The 23,156-nt window shown below is 41.0% G+C and overlaps 1 protein-coding gene across 2 annotated transcripts in view; it reads right to left on the reverse strand.

Annotated features, from left to right (window-relative positions):
* The window catches only part of unc5b (unc-5 netrin receptor B), a 51,524-nt gene extending 29,809 nt beyond the window's left edge, over positions 1 to 21,715 (reverse strand). For both annotated transcript variants that reach the window (XM_089012516.1, XM_089012515.1), the window contains exon 1: positions 20,929 to 21,715. In XM_089012516.1, coding sequence (XP_088868642.1) covers positions 20,929 to 21,019 — 91 coding nt within the window. In that variant the 5' untranslated portion in view covers positions 21,020 to 21,715. The remainder of the gene's footprint in view (positions 1 to 20,928) is intronic.
* Positions 21,716 to 23,156: the final 1,441 nt, after the last annotated feature.

Genomic DNA, 23,156 nt, shown 5'->3' on the forward strand with positions numbered 1-23,156 from the left:
AGGCACTGACAGGAGCTTTACCTCAACAAGCCTCTCAAGCACACCGCTCAACATGAGACAACACCCAGTGAAGAGGTCCGCAGGCGATCCCCACTTATGAGCGGTCATGTACAACTTTCCACTTCAGCTGTTACACATTAGGACCAGACAAAAACACGTTGCTTTTTCCAAAGGTAATTATACCACAAAAAAGTGTCAGAAGAATACCTATCAAACGGAGTGAAAATTGTCTTTGCAAAAAAAAAAAAACCCTCTGAAATCTTATCACTTTTAAGCAACGGCCTCTTGGAAATTTCTGAAAGTCTGTTAAGAAGGGTCGTGATTAAACGATTTACAGTAAATTTGATATGTCCTCCAACCCGTTCATGATCAGTCCTGAATGGAAAGTGCCTCTCGCCTGGGATCAGCTCCAGTTACCTGTACCCATAGCAAAGACAAGTTGATTTGGAAAATGGGTTAATAATGTGCGTACAATTCTCTTAAATTTGTGTTTGCAAGACACATGGACTTTAGTGATGGTACTTGTTCAACAGGTGCTGTACTTGTCATTGAATATCAGCCAATACAGTTCAGTGTATGCGGAGCAGGACATGAGAAGACCCAAGAGGGAAAACGTCTTGACTCATTTCTCACTCAGTATTTTGATCTATTTTTAATCATTGGCGCGCATTGCCTAATAGCGTAACGGCCATGCCGGGCTTGGTCCAGATGGGTAAAGTCATTCATCAAAAGGGTAGTGAGAGAGGAGGACAGAACACGAGACAGGAAAAGGAAAAAAGACAGGTACAGGGGGAGGCAAGAGACAAAGATAAAGCGAGAGTACAAGCGACAAGTGAAAAAGAATGAGGGAGCGAGACAGAAATTGATAAAGAGCCAGAGGAGCCACGAGGGGCAGGACAAACTCCTTCCATAGAAGCACTACTGATTAGTTAAAGATGAAAAGCAAAAGAAAGGGTTCTGCTGAGAGAGTAAATAAATGGGATCATGAAAGTAGGCTTGCAAACAAAAATCCAGGCTAGAGTAACAAATAACATTGCACAGTCTTTCATTGAATCTAGTAAGGTAAAAGCCAGTCAAGAAACTGGTAGCAGCTGCTTAATCTACTGCTCAGATGACTAATAAAGTCTGATGGATAAAAGGTGTGACAGGTCTGGAGTGGGATGACCGGACTAAATATATACGCGGAGAGCATTACCACAAAACATATGGCATTTGATCTGCCCTGATTAAATGTTATTCTATGTTGGATTTATGAGCCAGTCTGAAGATTATACTGTTTAAAAACAACCATGGTTTTGAAGGCACACATTAACTTTTATCGTTTATCGAGACATGAAATGAAAATCCTACATTCCAACATTAATCACAATCACAACGCATTACAATCCTACAAAGGTTTCTCGTTTGCGAACAAACGGCGATAAACATTGAAATGAAATGCTATTTGTCAAACTATATGAGTTAGGCAACTGCAAAATGGATTATGAGAAGCAAACAAAAGAGTCATGCAATCAAAGTTACTTACGTTCGTGCCATTTGTTAAGAGGTGGACAGAAGCTAAATAACCCATTACGAGTCATGAATCTATTCAATTTCTGTGTCGCTTGTCCTCAACAGGGTCACAGTTGAGCTGGAGCATTGCCCAATTGACTTTGGGAAGAAAAACTGTACATGCTGGAAATTTATGTTTTAGTGCAGGGTAGTTTGAGTAAGCATTGGAAACAATGACGTTGTATTATATACTCCTTCAGATGTTGTATAATTGTGACAAAGTGCCATATTAAAATACATGGTGAGCTATTTATTGTCAGAACACGGTCAACAGTAGTCAAAACAAGCCTTTCATGTAGCAGAAAATGTAAGTTAAAAGTGCACGATGATGCATGAAATTAAAAGAATGCAGAAGAGAGATTACCATATTTTGCGTACTACAATACGCACCTAAACGCCTCCAATTCTTTTCAAAAGCTGACCGCGGATCTTATAAACCGGTGCGTCTTATACATGGAAAATGTTTTAATATGTTATTTGTTAACAGTGCACCTTATAATGTCGTGCATCTTATACTGTATAAGGAAATGTTTTAAAATGTAATTCATTGAAGGCACACCTCCAGCACAGGCACACAATCCAGTGCGCCTGATTGTCCGGAAAATACAGCACTTAAAATGTTGCATCGATAAAATTTATAATGTTGATAGTTTGACCCTGAAACAGATTATTTCTATTCCCGTGACTTTTAATGAGGAAAATGGTTTCCAAATCTTAGGTCAAACAGTGTCATGAAATGTAGTGTGTTAACCTCTCAGGCGTTTTACTTGTTTTAATTGCTTTTTTTCTTTGTTTGTGCAATTATTCTCAGGGAATCGTCATTTATTCTTTCAGTATGTTCACCTTGAAATTACTCCGGTCCAGACAAGTATGTTCATGTACATCATTGCAATCCTAAAATGATGTCTGTGTATGTTTTTTTGAAGCAGCTTTGCACCGGCGCTCTCATAATACAGAAAATAATTGCAAAAACATGTTACCTGGTGCACATGTGTAGGTCAGGGGTCGCTATGCTGTGTTAACACAGCAACGTTTCACTGCTCAATATTATCATGCTTTTTACGGTTCTGCTCCCAGCACAATAATGAAGCAAGTACAGACAAGCACTGAACGGGAGGTCTTCAGGCCTATGACAGGACTTAAGCTGTCTGTGACTCTTGACCTCTGACTTACGCATTGAGTTGCCATAAAATGTTATTTTTCTCCATGTAAAACAGCAAAAAAACAACCACTGGTTATCTCAAGCAAATAGTGTTAAGTAGTTGCTTCTGCAATTTCTCCTCGTTAAATATTATTCGGTGTGGAATAAAATGACTAGGACATTATTATGCATTGCGGATTGCAGTTTCCAATCACTTTAATGGCAGTGGAGACAATGAACACAATCAGTGGAGCAAATAAAAAGAACGGAAAACGGGACAGGAAGACTGGCAAATGGGGAGAAGAGGAGAAGCTATGGAAAGTACGTGGACGTTTTGACAAAGAGAAAAGCAAAATCACGCACACAAACACACACAGACTCGCAAGAGGAGTATGAAGTAATGAAAAGTACACTGCAGCACCTTCAAGTCCCCAACAGGTAGCACAAACAGAGGAAGACATCTCCCCCATCTAACTCCCTTTATCTCCTCAATGACCACAATAATTCCAATATTTGCCCGCTCCTCCACTTTCTATCTTCCCTTTCACTTGCACAGGCCCTGGCTAAAGTTGCATATCATGTGGTCCATTAAAAATCCAGGGGGTGTGAAGCACTGTGACCAAAATATCCACAGCGCACTCTGTTTCTCTCACCAACTCATGGCCTCAACGCCTCAGGGTAATATCACAATAAGCTCTCCTTGTCCCTGTCCGCCCATGCAGTTTTATAATTCATCTTAATTGAGAAAAACTAGCAAGTAAAGGGGAGCGCTAGAAGGATGTAAAGTGCAGGTCACATGTCTCTGGTGATCAAGGAATGTGTGTATGTTTTCTTTTTGGAAAGGGAATGAAGGAAGTTCATTGCTTCCAAATATATTGACCATTCAACACAGACTATTTTAATTCCCGCTCACCTGGCCCTCTTTCGCTTAACATTGGCAAAACTGAGGTACTTTTGAGATCATATATAGACAGAAGTAAAAACAGATGAGGTTTCAATGTGCTCTTGAATATATTCCCTATGGAGTTGTCATAGCAACTGTTTCATCAGAACTGTATCAAATCATGGCATTAAAAAAGAGCAAAGAAAGAGGAAACAGAAGGTTTGTTTTGTGAGGACCCGGTAGCCTCCTATTGAGATAATCTTGTGTATTTTACTCACCCTTGCTGGCTGATCTCATTGGCTTCTAATGAACATCATTGGCAGAATGCCCATGAAGGTTTGTAAATACCTTCCCGCTCTTTTTAAGAGTTTCTGTCAGCTCTTTTGAGATGTGAAAAAAAAAATTATTTGCATTGTCAAATTTCAACTTTTCTTCCTCAAAAATTCTCTAGATTGCTGGTTGATTGCGGCCTATTTTAATATATGGTTAAACATTTGTGAGTACATTACTGATATTGAATCAATAAAGAACGAGGAGCAAGCAGATATTACATACTGGCTGTTACTCCACCAAGCATCTGCCATAGCTCAATAAGTGAGTACACATTTTGTAAAAATATAGTCCCAGTAGCGTTTGCTTGTATTTTTCTTTTCATCCACGCTTCAAAGCTTGCGCTATCTAGGGCATTGGTCAGCAGTTTTAATCAATTTTGAAAAGACAGGAGCACTAAGGCAGCCAGGATTTCCCAGCAGGACTGTAGAGAGTGGACATTGCAATAATAATAACAACACAAAATCTAATCTGAATTATGCTCTAAAGAGATTAGGTCAGAATAATCCACCAGAATAAACACAAATAGGAATGGGGGGCTGCCACTCCAAAAACTGAACAGAGGAGAGCTCCACTACTTATGGTGTATGCGTACCGGTACTCTATATTGTGGCATTTGGGTTTTATTATTAATGTGATGGTGGTGCTGACTGTACAATGGATTTCTGACCAGGCAGGAAACCGCAAGTGTTCCAGTTGAGTAGACATTAATTCATTTTGGCATCGACAGCCTATTCAACAAGACAAACAAAAAATGCATGCCAGTTACTACTAACTAATATTTGGAATAAGCATGATCAGATGTTCAAAACATCCAATTTAGATTAAAAATCAATGTCAATCAAGGGAGTTGATGGACATAGCTCAATAAGTGAGTACACATTTTGTAAAAATATAGTCACAGTATCGTTTGCTTGTATTTTTCTTTTCATCCACGCTTGCTCCAGGGTTTCGCAACAGTACCATGGCGGTGCGTTACTCAACTGAGAAGAAAGGTCAGAAAGCGGTACACTATGGATGGCCCTGTACAAAAAAAAAAATAACAAACTTAAAAACAGCAGCCAGGAGACATTCTCACTCTGGCATTAGTGTAGCGGTCCACCCTAAGAATCAAGTCTGCAGTAACTATTCACATTCTGCTCACGAGTAGATTAATTGCTAACTAACAGAATTAGCCTGAATTATATAACCACGTTCCACAATTACAATTTGCAAGGTTTGATTGATTCAGTCGTCACTGATGTTGTGTGGTCGGGTTCACGGATCGGCATGGACAAGGCCCGAGGAGACCCTTGAGGTCACCGACTGCCTTTCTGCTGAGTCAGCTATTGTCTAGCATGCATGGCCGCACCACTTCATGTCTATTCAGAGTCTATTCAGCAGCATCAGCTAAGTGAAATAGAAAGAACCTGCACCATTGTCTAACGCAAAGTCTGTTTGAGCTGGGCTCACTTCATCTCCCTGTGAGTTCAGAGAAACAGATAAGTCTCGAAGAATAGGGGCGGATTTACATGCGAAAAAAAGACATTAAACACATTCAGGTCAATTCCAGCTCTCTAACAAGTTGCTTGACCTCGCTGAAGGATCATTGTAAAATGTCTCAAAAGAGAAGCAGAAAATAGAATTCTCATCCATATACATGCTTGTTATTCTATAAACAGAGTATTTCACTTCCCACTCCATTTTAAAGGACACATTTTGATAAATTAAATTATCAAAGTCTAGAAATGGCTGACAACAGATCAGCGACAGTGCTCATAAGTTCCCAATTCTCAAAGGATTGTGTCAGTACATATATGATGAAACACATAAGGCCGTATTCCGCTTCAAAAAGCCATCTGGAGGCATCAACACCACACGAGCACAACTAGTAGTGGAATGCCGTTTAAAGAACCCCCAAAGAGCTCCCTTACAACCTTCCCAGAATGCAAATGTCCTACGGGGCAATTAGAGGTTGAGTCAATACTGGTGTAAGCCCATAAAAATATGCCCTGCAATGATCACTCAGCGACATGACTTGTGGGCAAGATTGCAACACTGGCCTTTAAAAGTGTCATAATTATGAGTCCACACTTAAAATGAATGGTGGGCCTTTGTATTTCTTTCCCACGGGGCCGGATCCAAGCCACGCATATGTTAGTGTCAATGCTGCTAATGAACTAAATGAACTTTCAATCGTACTTGTCAGGCTGTCATAAGTGGCAGGTAAAGACAAGAAGCCTGCAGGGATAAGTGCCTTTTTTCAGATCTTACCCCATCAAGAGGTATTTAGGAAGGTTAGAGGGGCCTGCTATTTTGTTTGTTGAGACAGACGCCTTCATCCAGGATGTCTCTGTGTAATTACACGCTACAGAAGACATTCATTCACGTCCTTTTCACAGAGATAGATGAAAGAAGAGACGCAGGCGTGCAATCAGTCTTTTTTCTTGAACGAGGGGTAGAGAAAGATAATAGAAGGACAAAAGGCACGAGTGTCTGTGAGATCTTTATATACCTCTGTCTGTAGTTCACTTCCCTCTACTGTCTTTCATTCTTCTTGCAGCTTCCTGTTTGCCTCAAGATGTGTCACAGACTGTGACGATACTGTAAGGCCCCCCGCTGAGAGTTTTAAACTTTACACACACCATAACAACCACCATCACTTGCAAAATGTATTCAGAGATGCTGTGAAGGAAAGCATATGAAAGACAAAAGCTCACTTAGCTCTACGCACATGAGCAGATAGATACACATTTGCATTCACATGAATGAAGCGTAAATGGAAATCGACTTTTGTAAACACAGGCTATCATGTTAAGTTCAACATGAGACCCAGCCGCGGTATATTGATCCCGGAAGATCTCCTCAAAATAGTGTTTACTCTGAGAACCATAGTTCAGCTAAGTTTTCTGTTCAATAGTCTCATCTAAATAAAGTTTACAAAGCTTTTTTAATCAATTAGAGGTGTGTTTTCCCTAAAGAAATCCTAAACCAAAATATGAATTGTTGAGGAACAGAACGTTCTGGCAGTTCTGGATGAGGACCCAAATTCAGGAAAGCAAGATGAGGCAGGTGTGCAGTTGAAAATTTTATTTAAAATGAACAAAAAGCCAAACAATGAACTTGAATTGATCAAATATACTTAACTCATTCACTGCCAGACATGTGCAAAAAAGTGTCCATTCCAGTGCCAGGGTTTTTGTCATTGTCACTCAAATTCCAGGACCCACAGAATATTGAGTTGTAAGACTACATAAACTTTCAATGCAGCGTAAGAAACCTTAGACTCTCTTCTTTCATTTGAAAAAAAAGTTATTTCCTAAATTATATGGGTCTAACATGGAAAAACGGGAAATGCTGCTCTCCTGTGGAAGGGAAAAACATTGGCAGAGGTTTGGCCAGCGCTCTATTGGCACCAAGGAAAGACGAAACCCAAACTAATTTGGGAATGGCACTCTACGTCAAATTTTCAATTCCTGAATAAATTTGTGAATGTCAGTAAATGAGTTAATCATCAGACGTCCAAAATAACAAGTGACTGCTCAAAATACCAATAGCATCGGACAGTTCTGAGTAAAGAAAATAGGCACGCTGGAGCTGTCTCGCAAATACCTGACTTGATGAGTTTTTTTGCCTACAATGTAGGAAGCCATGAAGAGAATCCAGTTTGGAACATGTGGATGATTTCAAAATGGGTGTAGCGGCAATGCTGTGGAAATAATCTTACTGTGAGTGCGAGAGATGGAAGGCCTGAAAAATACTCTGAAGGGAAAACATTGAAGTATGGATGGGAAATACACCTCCTGTGGCATCGGCTTGGAACTTTTCAGACAGATCTTTTACTGGAGTTTTTTTTTTTACTGGGACCAATAAAATTAGTATAAAATAGCACATTGTGGTTAATGGAGGTTGTGTACAGCATGATGGACATTTTATTAGCAGGGTGCGGTAGCATCCTGGAGCCTTCGAATGTCTAAGTTACTATGTGGCATCTGAGTCTAGAGGAAAAAAAAACTTCCTGGATGATCGCTGGAAATGTGAAGCTGCCAGGAAAGCTTTATAGACTCCAGGCGGTTCCTATGCTAGACGTAGAAATAGTTTATCATTGTTGATGCTGTGACTTTAGCGGGACAAAAGAAGCAAGCTATGTGTCAATATAGTTTACTGATAGAGATCAAAATATCGGTGAAACGCTACATTCCCTTTCATCTTTCTTCCCCCCTGGTTTTACTGCAGATCCCTTTGCCGCCAACTCTGCAGGACACTGTGTTCGCCTGTCTAACGGAGGTACAAAGGCCTCCGGGGAGAGGGCTACAAACGACCCATCTGCCAAGAAATCTGCCAGTCCGTCTGTCTGGCTCTCCACAGGTATGTCTGTCCCTGCACAAATCCATGTTGCATTTATTAAGTCATGGAAGAGGAGGGCTGGTGTTGGCTGCAGCGTGAAGGTTGAATCCATAGACGGACGGGCATTGCTCAGTGTTTAATGACGCACCATAACTATACCTATTCATCTCCCGCATTACAGCGCTGAAATGCACTGGGAATGGTCTTCAGCTGAACCTATTGCGTCATATTCAATCATAAGTCTTCAGTGAGGCTTTTCCAGTGGCCTTCCATGCATAAGCCGGCCCGCTTTAAAAGTGCACGAAAAGAGATGAACTTTAACCCATGTAATTACCGTTTCGTGCCAGTCGAATGACAAAAAAGGCAAAGTCACTGAATGGGCTCCGAGGAACCAATCAAGTTGAAATAAGACTGTATTTATCTTTTATTTATAAACATGTATACTACATTCATTACCAACACGTGCAATCTATTTGCCACACGTGCACAAACACCGACGCACACACACACGCACGCACGCACACACACACACACACACACACACACACACACACACACACACACACACACACACACACACACACACACACACACGCACACCTTACTGGCTCTATACAGAAGCAGCCATCAGAGCAGGAACACACAAAGTTAATGAACCCTCACCAGTCAGCATGGCTGTCCATCTGCTTTCATAATTTCCATTAACGACTGGTTGTGGGTACAACCCAATCAACCATGGGAACCACACACACACACACACACACACATACACATACTGAAAGAGTAATGTATAATATTTCCTATCAAGATAACGGTTGACTCTGTTTCAGTGCACAGGGTTGGGTGCCATAGGGCAAGGTGATGTCTGCTGATTTATCTATCATAATGCCCCGGATGCCTTAGCTCAGCTCACCAGCTAATCTAAGCAGATAGTGGAGGGAGGTGAGGGTGAGGTCGGCTGCTGAGCCCATCTGGTCAGCAGCAGGTAAGAGGCTTGAAACATACACACACATGGACACATTTGAGGCAAACTCAAATCTAGCCTTAATTACACACAGGTACACCTGCCACATCAGGACATACCATTGTCTTACTACTTCACACATGGTGTCCATTTTAAAATAATCCCCAGGCCATTACTCAGGTGGGTATTTGTCACATGCATGATTTTCATCTGGCATGAAGCAAGTGTATCAACAAAGTGGTCTCCTATATAGTCTAAAAACTTGAGAAAGCAATAAAAATGTGTGTTGAGCTGATGGAGATTGGGAATGTGACACTGCTCTAACCTAATGCAAAAAAAGGGAGTAATTCCTACGAAATATCCCTGGTTTCCTTTCAGTGTGCATTCATCGCAAACGCTTATTCGGCCACAAAAATCAAGCCAAGAGCAGCCTGTCAGCTTGTGATTAAGACCTACATGCAAGTAAAGAAGAGTGTTTCTCGAAGCTTACAGTAAAAAAAAAACTTGGAGAAGTACAAAGACTTAAGTCCTGGAAGTGATGATGGAGGAGGAATTAAAAGGCTAGGAAGGCCAAAGTTTGTTTTTATTTTCTGTTTTCCCCTACTGCTGCTCCAAGAAACATTGATGGCAGACCCACAAGCTTGAAAATGTGCGCTGTGGAAAAAAAAGGAACTGCACAAAATACTTAAAGGACAACCGACACCTCCGGACAAGTTGCGTCCATAATTTGCTGCAACTTCAAATGACTTCTACTGAGCGCATTTTACAAAGATTCCACCGCATATAGCTATATTTTACGTTTTAAGACTCGCGCTGAATATTCATGAAGTCTTGTTGAGTTGATGACGATGCCCGAAGTGACGTCACATTTGGTACGCCCCTGACCGAGAAAGCGACACACAATGTATTTTGGGTACTTTTTTTCGTTGCAAATTTTGAAGGAAAACTACATAAATAACGCGATGGTGAATCGCTGTGTCACAGCCAATTGCGGTAACACCAATAAAGGAGGTGTACGTTTACACAAATTCCCAGCGGACAAATCAGCCGATTTCCAACGGAGCAGAGCACTCGAGCACCAGCGGAGGCGAATGAGGAAGCTAACCAGAGTTAGTGATTCGGCACTTGGATAGCGGAAGTTAGATGCATGTTTACTTATTTAGTCACACTGCATGCTAACTGTGAAAAGAGCAATCGCCATATTAGTGGAGCAAATCGGACAAACATCCACTTCCCACCTGTCATTTTTTTACTCTGTGCCGCTGTCGGAGCTTTCTCTCTTTTCTCAACATCTGATTCGTGTGCTTGTTTGACGTGAGGCGGTCTCCTTTGTGTGTGTGCGTAAAACCCACCCCTCTGTCTTCTACCACGGATTTTAACCAATCACAGGCGGCTTTACGGCTCTGATAAGCGGCTTCATATACTGGACGAAATGCAGCTTGTGTGCCATCCTGGGCCTTTTCTGGGTGCTACATCCGAGTCCAGATCTTGACCGGTTTCATCGCTTGCAGAAAGCTCGAATTGATACGGAAGGACTTCTTTCATCGATTGCAAACATTTATGCTTTCCTCTTCAGAACTATTTGAATCATATTGATAACTGGATGACTAATAAGAAAGCATCTTCTCCGAATATGAACTCTCTGAAGCCATTGTTTTGATTCTGGAGGAAAGCAGTCTGTGACCCAAAGTGACATCACGAACCAGGGGCCGGTACTTTCTGAATCTCCCGTTTCTCACTCATTTCTGGCAGTTTTGGGACACTTTAAGTCATTTTTATTGGTGTTTTGCATTTGACTAAAAATATCAGCCTGCATGTTTTGGGTATTTTAGATGCTATAAAACGTTTTTCTGATGTCAGTTAGGAAAAAAAAATTGTGTCGATTGTCCTTCAACTAAAAACAAAACTCTCAGATGTTATTTACTGTCAGGTGTGCTTTACGAAAATCCAAAGCACACACAAAAACGAAATGTGATAAAACCACACAAATCCAAGCTTTGCTAGGGAAAAAAGGAACAGAGTAAAACAGCTCACAGGTTGGTTACTTGTTGAGAGGCAGACAATTGAGCTGGACAATAAATCAAACTTGTGATTTTGAGTTGTGATTTTGGTTTGGCTCGATCTTGAAACTTTATCAGCAAAGAAAAACAATTAATGTGCAGAGTGGCCAAATGCATTTTCAATGTAATGTAACCTGGAAAGACGGTATTGTCTATGTGACAAACGCGGAACCTCTGTGATTATGACGGCCCAAAAATTAGCATAAAGTGTACAAAAATTAAAATCATTCATTAAAAAAAATAAAACGACTCAAACCATGCTCAGCAGGAAAAGGCTTTGACAAAATTTCAATGACGGACCAAAAACAAAAGCGCTCCAATGGACATGAAGACAATAAGACACGCATTATTACACACATTTATTTCACAACCAAATCTCTGGTTCTTCCTAAAAACATATTATTTTCCACCCAAGCGCCATCTGCCGGATCTGGTGAGGCAATACACAACTTGCCCATGATGTGCATCTGTGACGTATTGCTTTTGACAAACTCAGTGATGTCGGTGAAGCCTTGTGACCTCTGAATAAGAGGCCAATCAATGTTGCATTATTGACAGGCACACTGAGCAATGGAGCAACACGGTGCTTTAACTCCCCCACAATCACCACACTAAATATCACAACCGTACAACGTTGACAGGCAGTCAATCAAGTGCGCCCTCAACAAACTTTAAGTATCATTCACTTTGATTTAAAAATCTAACTTGGAGGATACGGATCGGAGGAATTTACAAGTCAGGCTGTTGCCAACACGCAAGCGCGCACACGCACACACAAGCACACACAGAAAAGGAACATTTGTATCCTCTCAGTTGAATATAAGCACTCATATGCTCAGTGTGGTCATCACTTCGGGGAGGTCCATGTGTCATTCCGCTACTTTGGACGCACCAGCTGCTCGGTGTGCGCTCGCAGTGCTACTAGCCCCCACCCAACTCACAGGGGGATGTCACCCACATCCACTTCCACGCATAACAAAGCTCTCCCCTAACATCCATGTCTTACCGACCCAAGGCGACTCAAACACCCGACACATTCAGCAGCTCCCAGGGGGCAGCTGGGACCCTAATAAGCGTTAACACTCACAGAAATGGAATTTTTCATGGTGCTTTTTAAAGAGCGATTCCCAAACTCTGAGAGAGAGCTGACTAGTTAAAAAAATGATTCTGTGACACTGATATGGATGACAGATATAGTTAAATATGGGACTTTAAAGCTAAAAATGTGCCTGATGATAGAGTGAAGGACGTGCAAGAGGAAATGGGGATGACTGGAGGCAATTTCTTAATGTGAAGGTTGTGAAATGTAGCTTTCACTATTGGATTCAAACGATGGGAGTTCAACAAAAATATATCAAAATTCTTCTGCGGCTCCCGCCTGCGTTTCTAATGCTATCCTACTGTGGTATCTTATTAACATGGTTTAAGCAGAGTTTCTGTCTGGTTAAGCCAAGACTCCAGACACACTTGCATACAAACAGGCACAAACACGAGCATTAGCAGATTGACTTTGGCCTAAGCTCAGAGTGAACATTGTTCCAACTGCTTCTTGAAGACAAAAAAGCTTCTGCTAAGAAGATAAGGAGAAATCTGCATGGCCTGAAAGAACTTCTTGAGCGGGGAGGCATGCAGAGTGCTGACCACAGGACCAGCCAATCAAGTGCTGACAGTGCCTCTGATCTATGGATCTCACAGAGGCAATGTGTGCGTGTGTGTCGATGTGTGTGTCCATCTCTAAGAAGGGGGTTTCTCGGGATCAGGCATGACACCCTGTAGTTAGTCCTTATCCTATTGGTCACAATCCTCCGAGTACTGCTGAGATATCAGATGAAAATTCCTGCACTCCCTCCAATGCACCAGCAGATATCCCAAATTAAAACATGGGTGGTTCTCCTCAGTTCCTCCTCTCCTCAGTTCATGAGTTTGACATGTGAGCACAAAAAAGAACTTGTTCAAAAGTATTTGAAAAGGATTTATTCTTCAAATCCAACCGTCCTGCGTTTCCCTAAAAAGAGTTCTCTCAGCCCTTTGTTTGCAACATTGGAGAATCTCATGCAGTCGACTGCATTGTTAAAACTTTATAAGCAAAGAAAAACAATTAATGTGCAGAGTGGCCTAGTGTATTTTCAAGTTCCCAATGTAAAAATAACCTGGAGGGACGATATTGTCTATGTGGTAAACGTGAAACCTATGTGATTATGCCGGCCCGAAGCTCACTTTCAACTCTTTAATGACAAATTGTTGGAGATTTACTTAACAACTAAACACACACATATGGTATAGCATACATTGTAGGTTTAAACCTAACACAACAATTTTTAAAACACTGCTCTTGCGAATGCTAAAGTCTATGTAAAATTCCATTGACATGCTAAAACAAAATTTAGGCGGGACATTCCTCAAAAAAAAAAAAAAAAACTACACATTTTCACAAACAAATGCCGTAGAAACAAAACACACAGGTACCTAACAATTACTCAAAAGTATAAATTGTTCTCAATCTGTGAAAAAAATAAGTGTACTTTGTACCTGCCCGAACACAGAGCACTGAGCAACTAAGTAAACATTACCTTTTTCAAGGTCGTAAACGGGGGAAAATATGTTCGCTAATTGTTTTAAGAGCTGAACACAGCTTTGTTGTTCGATTTTATGTAGATGGTGAACGTTGTATATAATGATATTTTAGCTAAGGCATGCAAATGTGCTTGAGTTGGTTATGCAACGAGCATCATCAAGAATCTCATACACTCACTCATACACACACACACACACACACACACACACACACACACACACACACACACACACACACACACACACACACACACACACACGCACACACACACAGGTTAGCATTGCACTTGGGGCACTCCTGAATGAGTTCAGAGTATGTGTGTGTTCTCCTGTCACCCCTTTCACCCCACACAAAAGGGCATAAAAAGCCCTACGAAGTCTACTATTCATCTAAAGTACAATGGAACCCCACAGAGGTTTTCTTCGCATTTCCCCCCACCTGACCCACCCATCTCCCCCCACAGGCATGATAGACGGGCGGTGGGGGATCCTGTCATGCCGGCCCAGCAGCAAGTCAGTTCCCATCTGCCACCAAAACGTCCCCCGAACCATTCATCCGCCAAACTCCTCTCTACTCAATGGCTTTCCAAGCATTGCGTCCAACTTTTCTTTTTAAATTCGCCTAGATAACAAGTCATAAAAATATCTCAGCAATTAAAACATGAAAGGACTTGTGTATTGGATGGAATTGAAACGTTCCAGCATTGTACAAAACGTTTTATAGCAAAGAACAGAGTTACAATACACCGTTTGCTACAACCTAAGGATACTTTTAAATGAATTCCTACATTTTTGTTTCAATAAAGTCAAGAATATTATTAGAACGGAGTTACCAATCTAAATGGATCTATATAGCGTTTCAGGGAAGGGAATAATGACCATTATTCATCGGTCGGTCAAGCTCTCTGAAATGCTCATTTGCAACTCACTCTTCTGTCAATTCTTCATCGTCAGCTTCCTACTCCATTTACCGAGCTCCTTTGCTCCATCTACAGAGCCCTGGCTATTTGCGGCAGATTTATGGTCCGCCCTAACATGCACAATATTGGCAAAGCATTAAACATGTCTACTCTTATACGGTGAGCTCTTTCCATCGATAAGAGTCGTAAAAAACATCTCTCTGGAGGATTTGTGTAGATGTCTTTTTCACTTTTTGCTCCGCACCTGCCCCCACTCCCCAAAAATGATTAAAATATTTGACACCCTAAACTTCTGCTTCTTCTGATGCTCTGTAAGCTCTCATGTTGCTCTTTTTCACCTTCTCCTCCTCCTCACACTCTCATTCTTCAGTTGGTGCCAGAGGTTTAATGATGCTTGAATGGCACTGCTCTGGAAATTTCTTCTCTTATGAAGGATATTTAAAAGCCAAGCCCTGAGATATCAATCTATCTTTCTGTGTCTCTCATTTATGTATCCACTCCCGATCCCGATCTGCTTGAACTAGTTCTGCCATTTCTCCTGTATGGCCTGTTGTTTTTATTTATTTATTTATTTAGTATTTAAATTCTCGATAGTGCAGACAATTTATAAAATTATATCAAAGTTAAAAAAAAGATAACACATGAAAATTAACTCATTCACTGCCATTCACAAATGTATTCGGGAATTGAACATGATGTAGAGCGCCATTCCCTAATGCGTTAGGTTTTTTTTTCTTGCTTGGGTGCAGATAAAGCGCTGGCCATGGCCTCTGGCAATTTTTGCACGTCTGGCAGTGAACGGGTTAAAAACATGTAAAGAATGCTAGCATGTCAACATGATTAAAGTTCAATTCAGATAATGCAAAGAAAACAATGTGAATTGATTTTTGTTTTAATGCATGGTGCTTATTGAGGGGATCTGAAGCATACTCATATCTCAAGACACACAAAAAAGAATCATGTGTCAAAAAACTCTTAAAGGTCTAACTGACATCAGAAAAATGTTGTATAGCATCTAAAATACCCAAAACATGCAGGCTGATATTTTTAGTCAAATGCAAAACACCAATAAAAATGAGTTAGTGTCCCAAAACTACTTCAAAATGACCCCGGAAATTGTGAGTTTCAGAAGGTCCCGCCCCCTTGTTCGTGACATCACGCCAGGACGTCTTCGCCTTGCTCTAGAATCAAAACAATGGCTTCAGATTCGGAGAAGATGCTTTCTCGTTACTCATCCAGTGATGAATATGATTCTAATAGTTCTGAAGAGGAAAGCATAAATGTTTGTAATCGATTAAAGAAGTACTTGCGTATCAATTCGATCCATCAGGACTCCAATGTAGCATCCCAGAAAATGCACAAGATGGCGCCCAAGCTCTGTTGGAAATGGGCTGATTTGTCTGCTGGGCATTTGTGTCAACTAGAATCAAATAGTAATAGAAGTTTTCAGACCAAACAAAGTACTCAAAATGCATTGTGTGTCGCTTTCTCGGTCAGGGGCGTTCGAGACGTGACGTCATGTCAGGCATCGTCATCAACTTCAAGACTTCCTGAATATTGAGCGTGAGTCTTAAAACGTAAAATATAGCTATATGCCGTGGAATCTTTGTAAAATACGCTCAGTAGAAGTCATTTGAAGTGATTTTACAAATTATGGACACAACTTGTGCGGAGGCGTCGGTTGTCCTTTAAGTCATGTCATTCGTATCTGAAGGCCCTGCTGTGTTGTGTGATACTGCCAATGAGTCACAGGTGGATCTCTGTTCTGACAGTACAGAAAGATGAACTCGACCCGAGTGACTGGCTGCTTTATTTGTAGCCAATTATCACCAAAGGTATTGTGTTATTTTTTTCAGCATTTTACTTTTTACGCTTGTGTGGTAGATAATTAAAATGAAAACCTTGGTTGTACAGTTAATAATTTTTTTTATGATGGCAACAGACCCTTGCAGGAAGGATTTTTTTCTCTCGATAATTTCCTGTGGGATAAATCAGTTCCAAATGTGAGCATATTGGAAGTAGACCAGCTTCCTGAAATGGATTGTCTTCCACCTTGGAGTTCTTTTGTGGCATGCTCACATCCTCTGGGTGTAATTGGCATACTTGTTAGAAGAGCCACTTTTTCATCTTGTCTTTAAAAGCCTTTAGCTCCCCTCAAATCCTTCACAAACCCCCGTAGCCCCTCGGGTCAGTTACGCCGATGAGAGCTAAGCATCTGTTGCCCTCCCACTCTTTGTTCCTTTGCTGTCCACAATGTGAGCATCATAAGCACATTTTTTAAATATTAACAAAGACCACTTTGCACATATGAATAATACAGCAGCGAGGCCAGTGGCTGGCCAGCGATCCCATCCACTGCCGCCTGATGGCCATAAAACTAATGCAATGCTCCAGGACACAACATGACCATGTCTATCATGCTGACAGGACCGGCTTGACAAACCATTCTGGTTCAAGCTTGGCCAAAAGAGTTCTCTCTCTTCTTTTAGTCCCCAAAAGTCCCGTGTCACCTGTTCAAGTTAGCGCCACTAGCTCTTCAATTATAACACTGTTTTAGAGACACTTTAAAACAGGGGTGGGCAAACTTTTTGACTCGCGGGCCGCATTGGGTTCTAAAATTTGACAGAGGGACCGGGCCAGGAGCATTTGGAGGGAGTGTTTGGGCCGGAAATACTCCGAACAAGTTATGTCCATAATTTATAAAATCACTTCAAATGACTTCGACTGAGCGTATTTTACAAAGATTCCACAGCATATAGCTATAGTTTACGGTTTAAGACTTGCGCTGAATATTCATGAAGTCTTATTTTCGTGTTGATGACGATCCCCATGTGACGTCACGTTTGGACCGCCCCTGACCGAGAAAGCGACATACAATGCATTTTGGGTACTTTGTTTGGTCTGAAAACTTCGTGTTGATCCGTGTTGATCCGTGTTGATGGTGAAATTAGAAGGAAAACACATAAATAACGCCATGGTGAATCGTTGTGTGTTGCACCAAGACAACTATTTGATATTCGCTGACACAAATTCCCAGCTGACAAATCAGCCCATTTCCAACGGAGCTTGGGCGCAATCTTCTGCTTTTTCTGGGTGCTACATTTCTGTCCTTGACGGCTCGAATTGATATGGGAGGACTCCTAGAATCAATTGCAAACATTTATGCTTTCCTCTTCAGAAGAACAAGAAAACATCTTCTCCGAATCTGAAGCCATTGTTTTGATTCTCGAGCAAGGCAAGACGTCTTGGCGTGACGTCACGAACAAGGGGGTGGGACCTTCTGAAACTGGCCATTTCCGGATTCATTTTGAAGTCATTTTTATTGGTGTTTTTCATTTAACTAAAAATATCAGCCTGCCTGTTTTGGGTATTTTAGATGCTATAAAACGTTTTTCTGATGTCAGTGGGAAACACAAAAAAATGGTGCCGGTTGTCCTTTAAATGTAGTGTGTACAAACCTCATAGCACAGTAAGACCCCAATTTATTAACTGTCTTTCAAATGTGAAAGATATCCCTGATCAGGTAAATTTGTCTCAAGGAATATGGCGTTTACATACTATTTCGCAGATACTTGGAGGAGGAAATGGAAATAGATTAAAATAACATGCACTGTGATTTATCAAGATTGCGTCTGTTTTTAATAGGTTTTCATTGGAGGGGCAAAGTTAAAGAAATCAACATTTATTGAAAAATGGAATCACTTTCAACATTCAAAACATATTATTACACAACGAAATATTCAAGCTCAATAATACCTACTTGTGTTAAATTCCGCCAAATCATAGATGGTTTGTCCTGACCGCGCGCTCAACAAACTCCTCACTGACGCTCTCGCCTTCACGCGCAAACAATACACGTGTACCGTCGCCGAGCACACAAACATAGACTACCTGCAGTTGAAATTTGCATGCTCGGCAGCCAATCAGAAGCCTGCTTCTTTCTTCCGGACTTTCGCAAGCGTTACAAAGTCGTGTAATTGCATGTCATTTTCCAAAATAGATGCACAGAACCTAAGACTAGAAGAAAGATTCAAAAGAAGCTAACAACATATGTGACGCTACAAAACGTAAATTTACATTAAACCGTGACTGTAAAGTGTACGTGAGACTTATGAAAGGGGCTTAGTGGCTCGTAGGAAGCAATGCAAACGTTGCATTATGCACCACAATGGCAATCGACTACTGTAGCAAAATTTACAGCTATGCGCATTTGCCGTAAATTAAGCAAGGTAGCATTTGTAGTTGGTGCATTCTTGATTTAAAAAAAAAATATTATACTTTGTGACAATGTTTTTTTAATGGGATTGGTTTCATTTTGCTTCAAGTTGTGAAAAATGGGGCAGGCAACTTTTCAGTTATCTGCCCTGTTGTTCGCTAGCTTTTTGTCATGAGTTTTAGACACTGTACTATAATTTGGGCAAGTTCGGCGGGCCGGATTGAAAAGCCTAACGGGCCATATGTGGCCCGCGGGCCGTAGTTTGCCCATGTCTGCTTTAAAATCACTGAACGTATCCCATTGGTGTTATTTTCCAATGACGCAAAAGTGACATGCTCAACATACAAATGCAGAAACCCAGTAGTCGGCCGTCAAGGTCTTCTCTGCTGGCCTAAAAATATCTGAATCACAGACTGATGTTAATTATATTTTGTCCATAAATTCCTATTAAATAATTTCACATTTTCTTTCCATCATTTGTTACCAGGGTCAGAAATCTACCTGGACGCCTTCACAATCAGTTCTGCAGGCTCTGGAGCATTAAATGTGGTGTCAATGACTCTGTTGCCTTAACTAAGGTCTATTGCTTTCACCAATCAGATTTCGAGTTGGTGACATACATGGCCTGGGTCAGAGTTTACGCAAACTATGATTGACTAGTCACCAGTCAATCATAGTATCACTTGCCGCTAGGGACAGAACATCCTGGCCAGAGCTAGCACACTGAATCTGGAGAAAGCAGCATCAGCAAATACATTGTTGTGTTGAATTAATTGTGTTTTTGTCAACCCACAATGGCTTTAGGAGGACAAAAATGGATTTGGTTGGTGATTTACTGTTTGAGCCATTTTCAAGATGGACTTTTCAAGAAAAAAATTGACATACAGTAATTAAGAACGGTCGGACAGCTCCGACACCTTCTCTTAGACACAAAGTCGGCGATTGTCAGGCTGTTTCCCTTCCTAATAGCACCTCTCACCTTACTGCAATACTCCACCTTGTTAATATCAATGTTACCCACGCAAGTATTTTTAACAGACTATAATTTTAATACTTGTTAGCTGCTTTTGTGATCGCCGTGTTTGGGGAATACAATGTTGTGTCCTGTGCATTCCAAGAAAAGATCAGTCAGGGAAATAAATAGAGATGATGAGAGACAAATGCGACCTATTACATGTGTCATTTATGCTAAAAGTAAACTTTGCTGTAGTGGTCATTCTCTCAATAGTTTTGTTTGTGTGTCTATATATGTGTGTGTGTGTGTGTGTGTGTGTGTGTGTGTGTGTGTGTGTGTGTGTGTGTGTGTGTGTGTGTGTGTGTGTGTGCGCGTGTGCTTGTGTGCAGATATTAAGACAAACCACAAATATTCGTCTTGTGTTTCAAGATGACATACACAAGGCAGGGAGAACCCGGTTTCTAACCTACTCTGACAGTCTCTGTCCAAGTCCCATTAGCTCACCCGCAGTGACCTGGCCTTTGTGCCAAGTCAAGCATTCCCATGTGAGCTGACCGCTGTGTGGAACAATCCAACACTCACTTCTCATAATGCCGCTCTGATTATGTCCAAACAGTGGGGGAATGAAATGCTACCTAACAAACTCATGAAGCCAACATTTGTATTTTTTTTTTAATATTCATTTGATGATTTATTGTGAATGGCCAACAAAAAATGGAAACGATAAAAGACTGTCTTTTCAGAACACCTGAATTAATCCATTTACTCAAGGTGAGTTAGTTATTACTGCTTTGAGACGAAGAAACAACAAAGTGCAAGGCTTTTTAAGTGCAACTGGACTCCAAAATAAAACTTAGAAAGGGGGTTGTTCCGTTACTGTATTTAATTTGGAATACTCCTGGAATAACCGGACAATACGGGGTGAACACGTTTCCATGTGTCGCTGTGCGCAAGTCTAAAAGTAAAGGACACCAAATAACGCAGACCTCGTGTGATTTTGGTACTTACCGGTATCACAAACGACATAACCCCCGACCAGGAGCAAAAGCACAATCGGACCGTAAGGTTGTCCACGCCGCATCCGAAAAGCGAGCATCATTCCAGTTTAGACTGCTGCGAGGCGTCCAATGGTGCGCACACGCGCAGGTTGACCACGCTAAATGTCTCTCCGGAAAAGAGTTGTCGGAGAATATCAAACACAGTCCAGTCCCGCTGTGAAGTGACAGGCAACGTATCCGATCAAACCGCTACAATCAACACGGAACGGCTTGCTTTCCGTCCAGCATATAACTTGGACAAAAAAGCGCCAACAAAGCAAAATTGCAATATTTCCAGCAGCGTTTGTGTTCAGGTGCGATTTTACGCACAAAATACACCTTTTAGAAAGTAACTAAAAAGTTTGACCCCGCCTCTATGATAAACTGGTGCTCAACAAAATGTACCAGGCAAAACAAAACAAACAAAACATTCGCTAAAATAAAAAAGGAATCCAAAAAAATACTCGCTCCGACAAAATCGAGGTGTTGTCAATTAGCCCTATTTAACGCAAAATGTACGACCGAGTCTGGTGGAGGCACTCTGGACCTGTTTCCCGTCCTCCAGGTGTAAACAAGAAGACTCAAGGAACACCACAAGCCGGACTAGCAGCCTCCCCCTAGCCAATCACGTTGCATCCTCCTCCTCGTCCCCCTCATCACACTGATGACTGAACAAGTGAATGGAAGTTCAGAGCAAGCGACGAATAGATCGCAGGAGAGAAAACCCGGATCCACCCAGGATTCATCTATCTATCTATCTATCTATCTATCTATCTATCTATCTATCTATCTATCTATCTATCTATCTATCTATCTATCTATCTATCTATCTATCTATCTATCTATCTATCTATCTATCTATCTATCTATCTATCTATCTATCTATCTATCTATCTATCTGTCTGTCTGTCTGTCTGTCTGTCTGTCTGTCTGTCTGTCTGTCTGTCTGTCTGTCTGTCTGTCTGTCTGTCTGTCTGTCTCCGTTGATCCATCGATCCACCTACTCACCTACCCATCCCTCCCTCCCACCATCGACCCCACCACCCAACCTAGCCATCCATCCAACCATCCAACCTCGCTATCCATCTAGCTATCCATCTATTTTATGAATCCTATCTAAAGCCTTGATCAATCATAAATCATCGGACTTGTTTTCTGTCAATTCGCCCACCCCTCTCCATCACAAGCGTACCCCAAGTGACCACAAGGGCGCACCCTTTCATTAATGAGCCTACCGGTGCTGCTGCTGACAATTCTCGTGTTATTCAGTGGCCATTATATATGTTGGGAGTTGGTGGTATTTAATGAGTAGACAGATATTGAATTGGAATAGCAATTCAATTCACACTACAAGGAATATAGAAGTGCACATGATTGCGACAGAGAACTTATTTCAGCCTGTAGGTTGTATGTTATGAATGAAGATGATTGTACAATTAGATTCATGAGTACTGTATGTGAAACATTTTTTAAGAAAACCGTGATCTTATTTTTAATTTATTCATGAAAAATTCAACTTGAATTTAGAAAGACATCAATATATGAATTTTAGACACCTAAAAAAAGTTGACATGAATACGTATTATGTACGTATACGTATACATATTATGGTATATGTTTATGCAACTTTTCTAGGTTGCATGGTTATTTGTGTGTTCATGAACAAGCTGTAGCATTTTCTTCCCGGTGGACAAACGGTGGAAACATACAAAGTAGATATATAATACTGTATGTACATTTACAAAATGATATATGCAAGGTTAGGGCTATGTTTTAGTAATGTGGTTAAAATGTGTCATTGGCAACTGTTTTTGAACCGTTTCCACAATACTGCATATGCTGCTACTCTTACGACAATAGTCTCATTATATTTTTAAGCATTTTTAAGCAAAAACATAAAGTGGAAAAAAACTGAGCTGATGTTCAAACCATATCCCAAAAATTACAAAAACATAAGTATTTTATTTATTTATTTATTTATTTATCTTAATCCTGATCGATTGTGAAAACGGCTCTGTTCTATGTTCATCGACATTGTACTGATGCAGGGAAATGAATTTTTTTATTGACCCTGCCGTACAAAAAACTGCAAATCACTGACAAAAGACAGTTTTAAGCTGCTACGTTCGGAGCAAAGAATCCGTGGTTGTTCATCAGTATGACGCCCTGTGGTCATGAGTATTAACAAACAAGAACGTT

This window comes from Hippocampus bargibanti, linkage group LG13, assembly GCF_051943395.1.
Source record: "Hippocampus bargibanti isolate YZ-2025 linkage group LG13, ASM5194339v1, whole genome shotgun sequence".
Classification (NCBI taxonomy): domain Eukaryota; kingdom Metazoa; phylum Chordata; class Actinopteri; order Syngnathiformes; family Syngnathidae; genus Hippocampus; species Hippocampus bargibanti.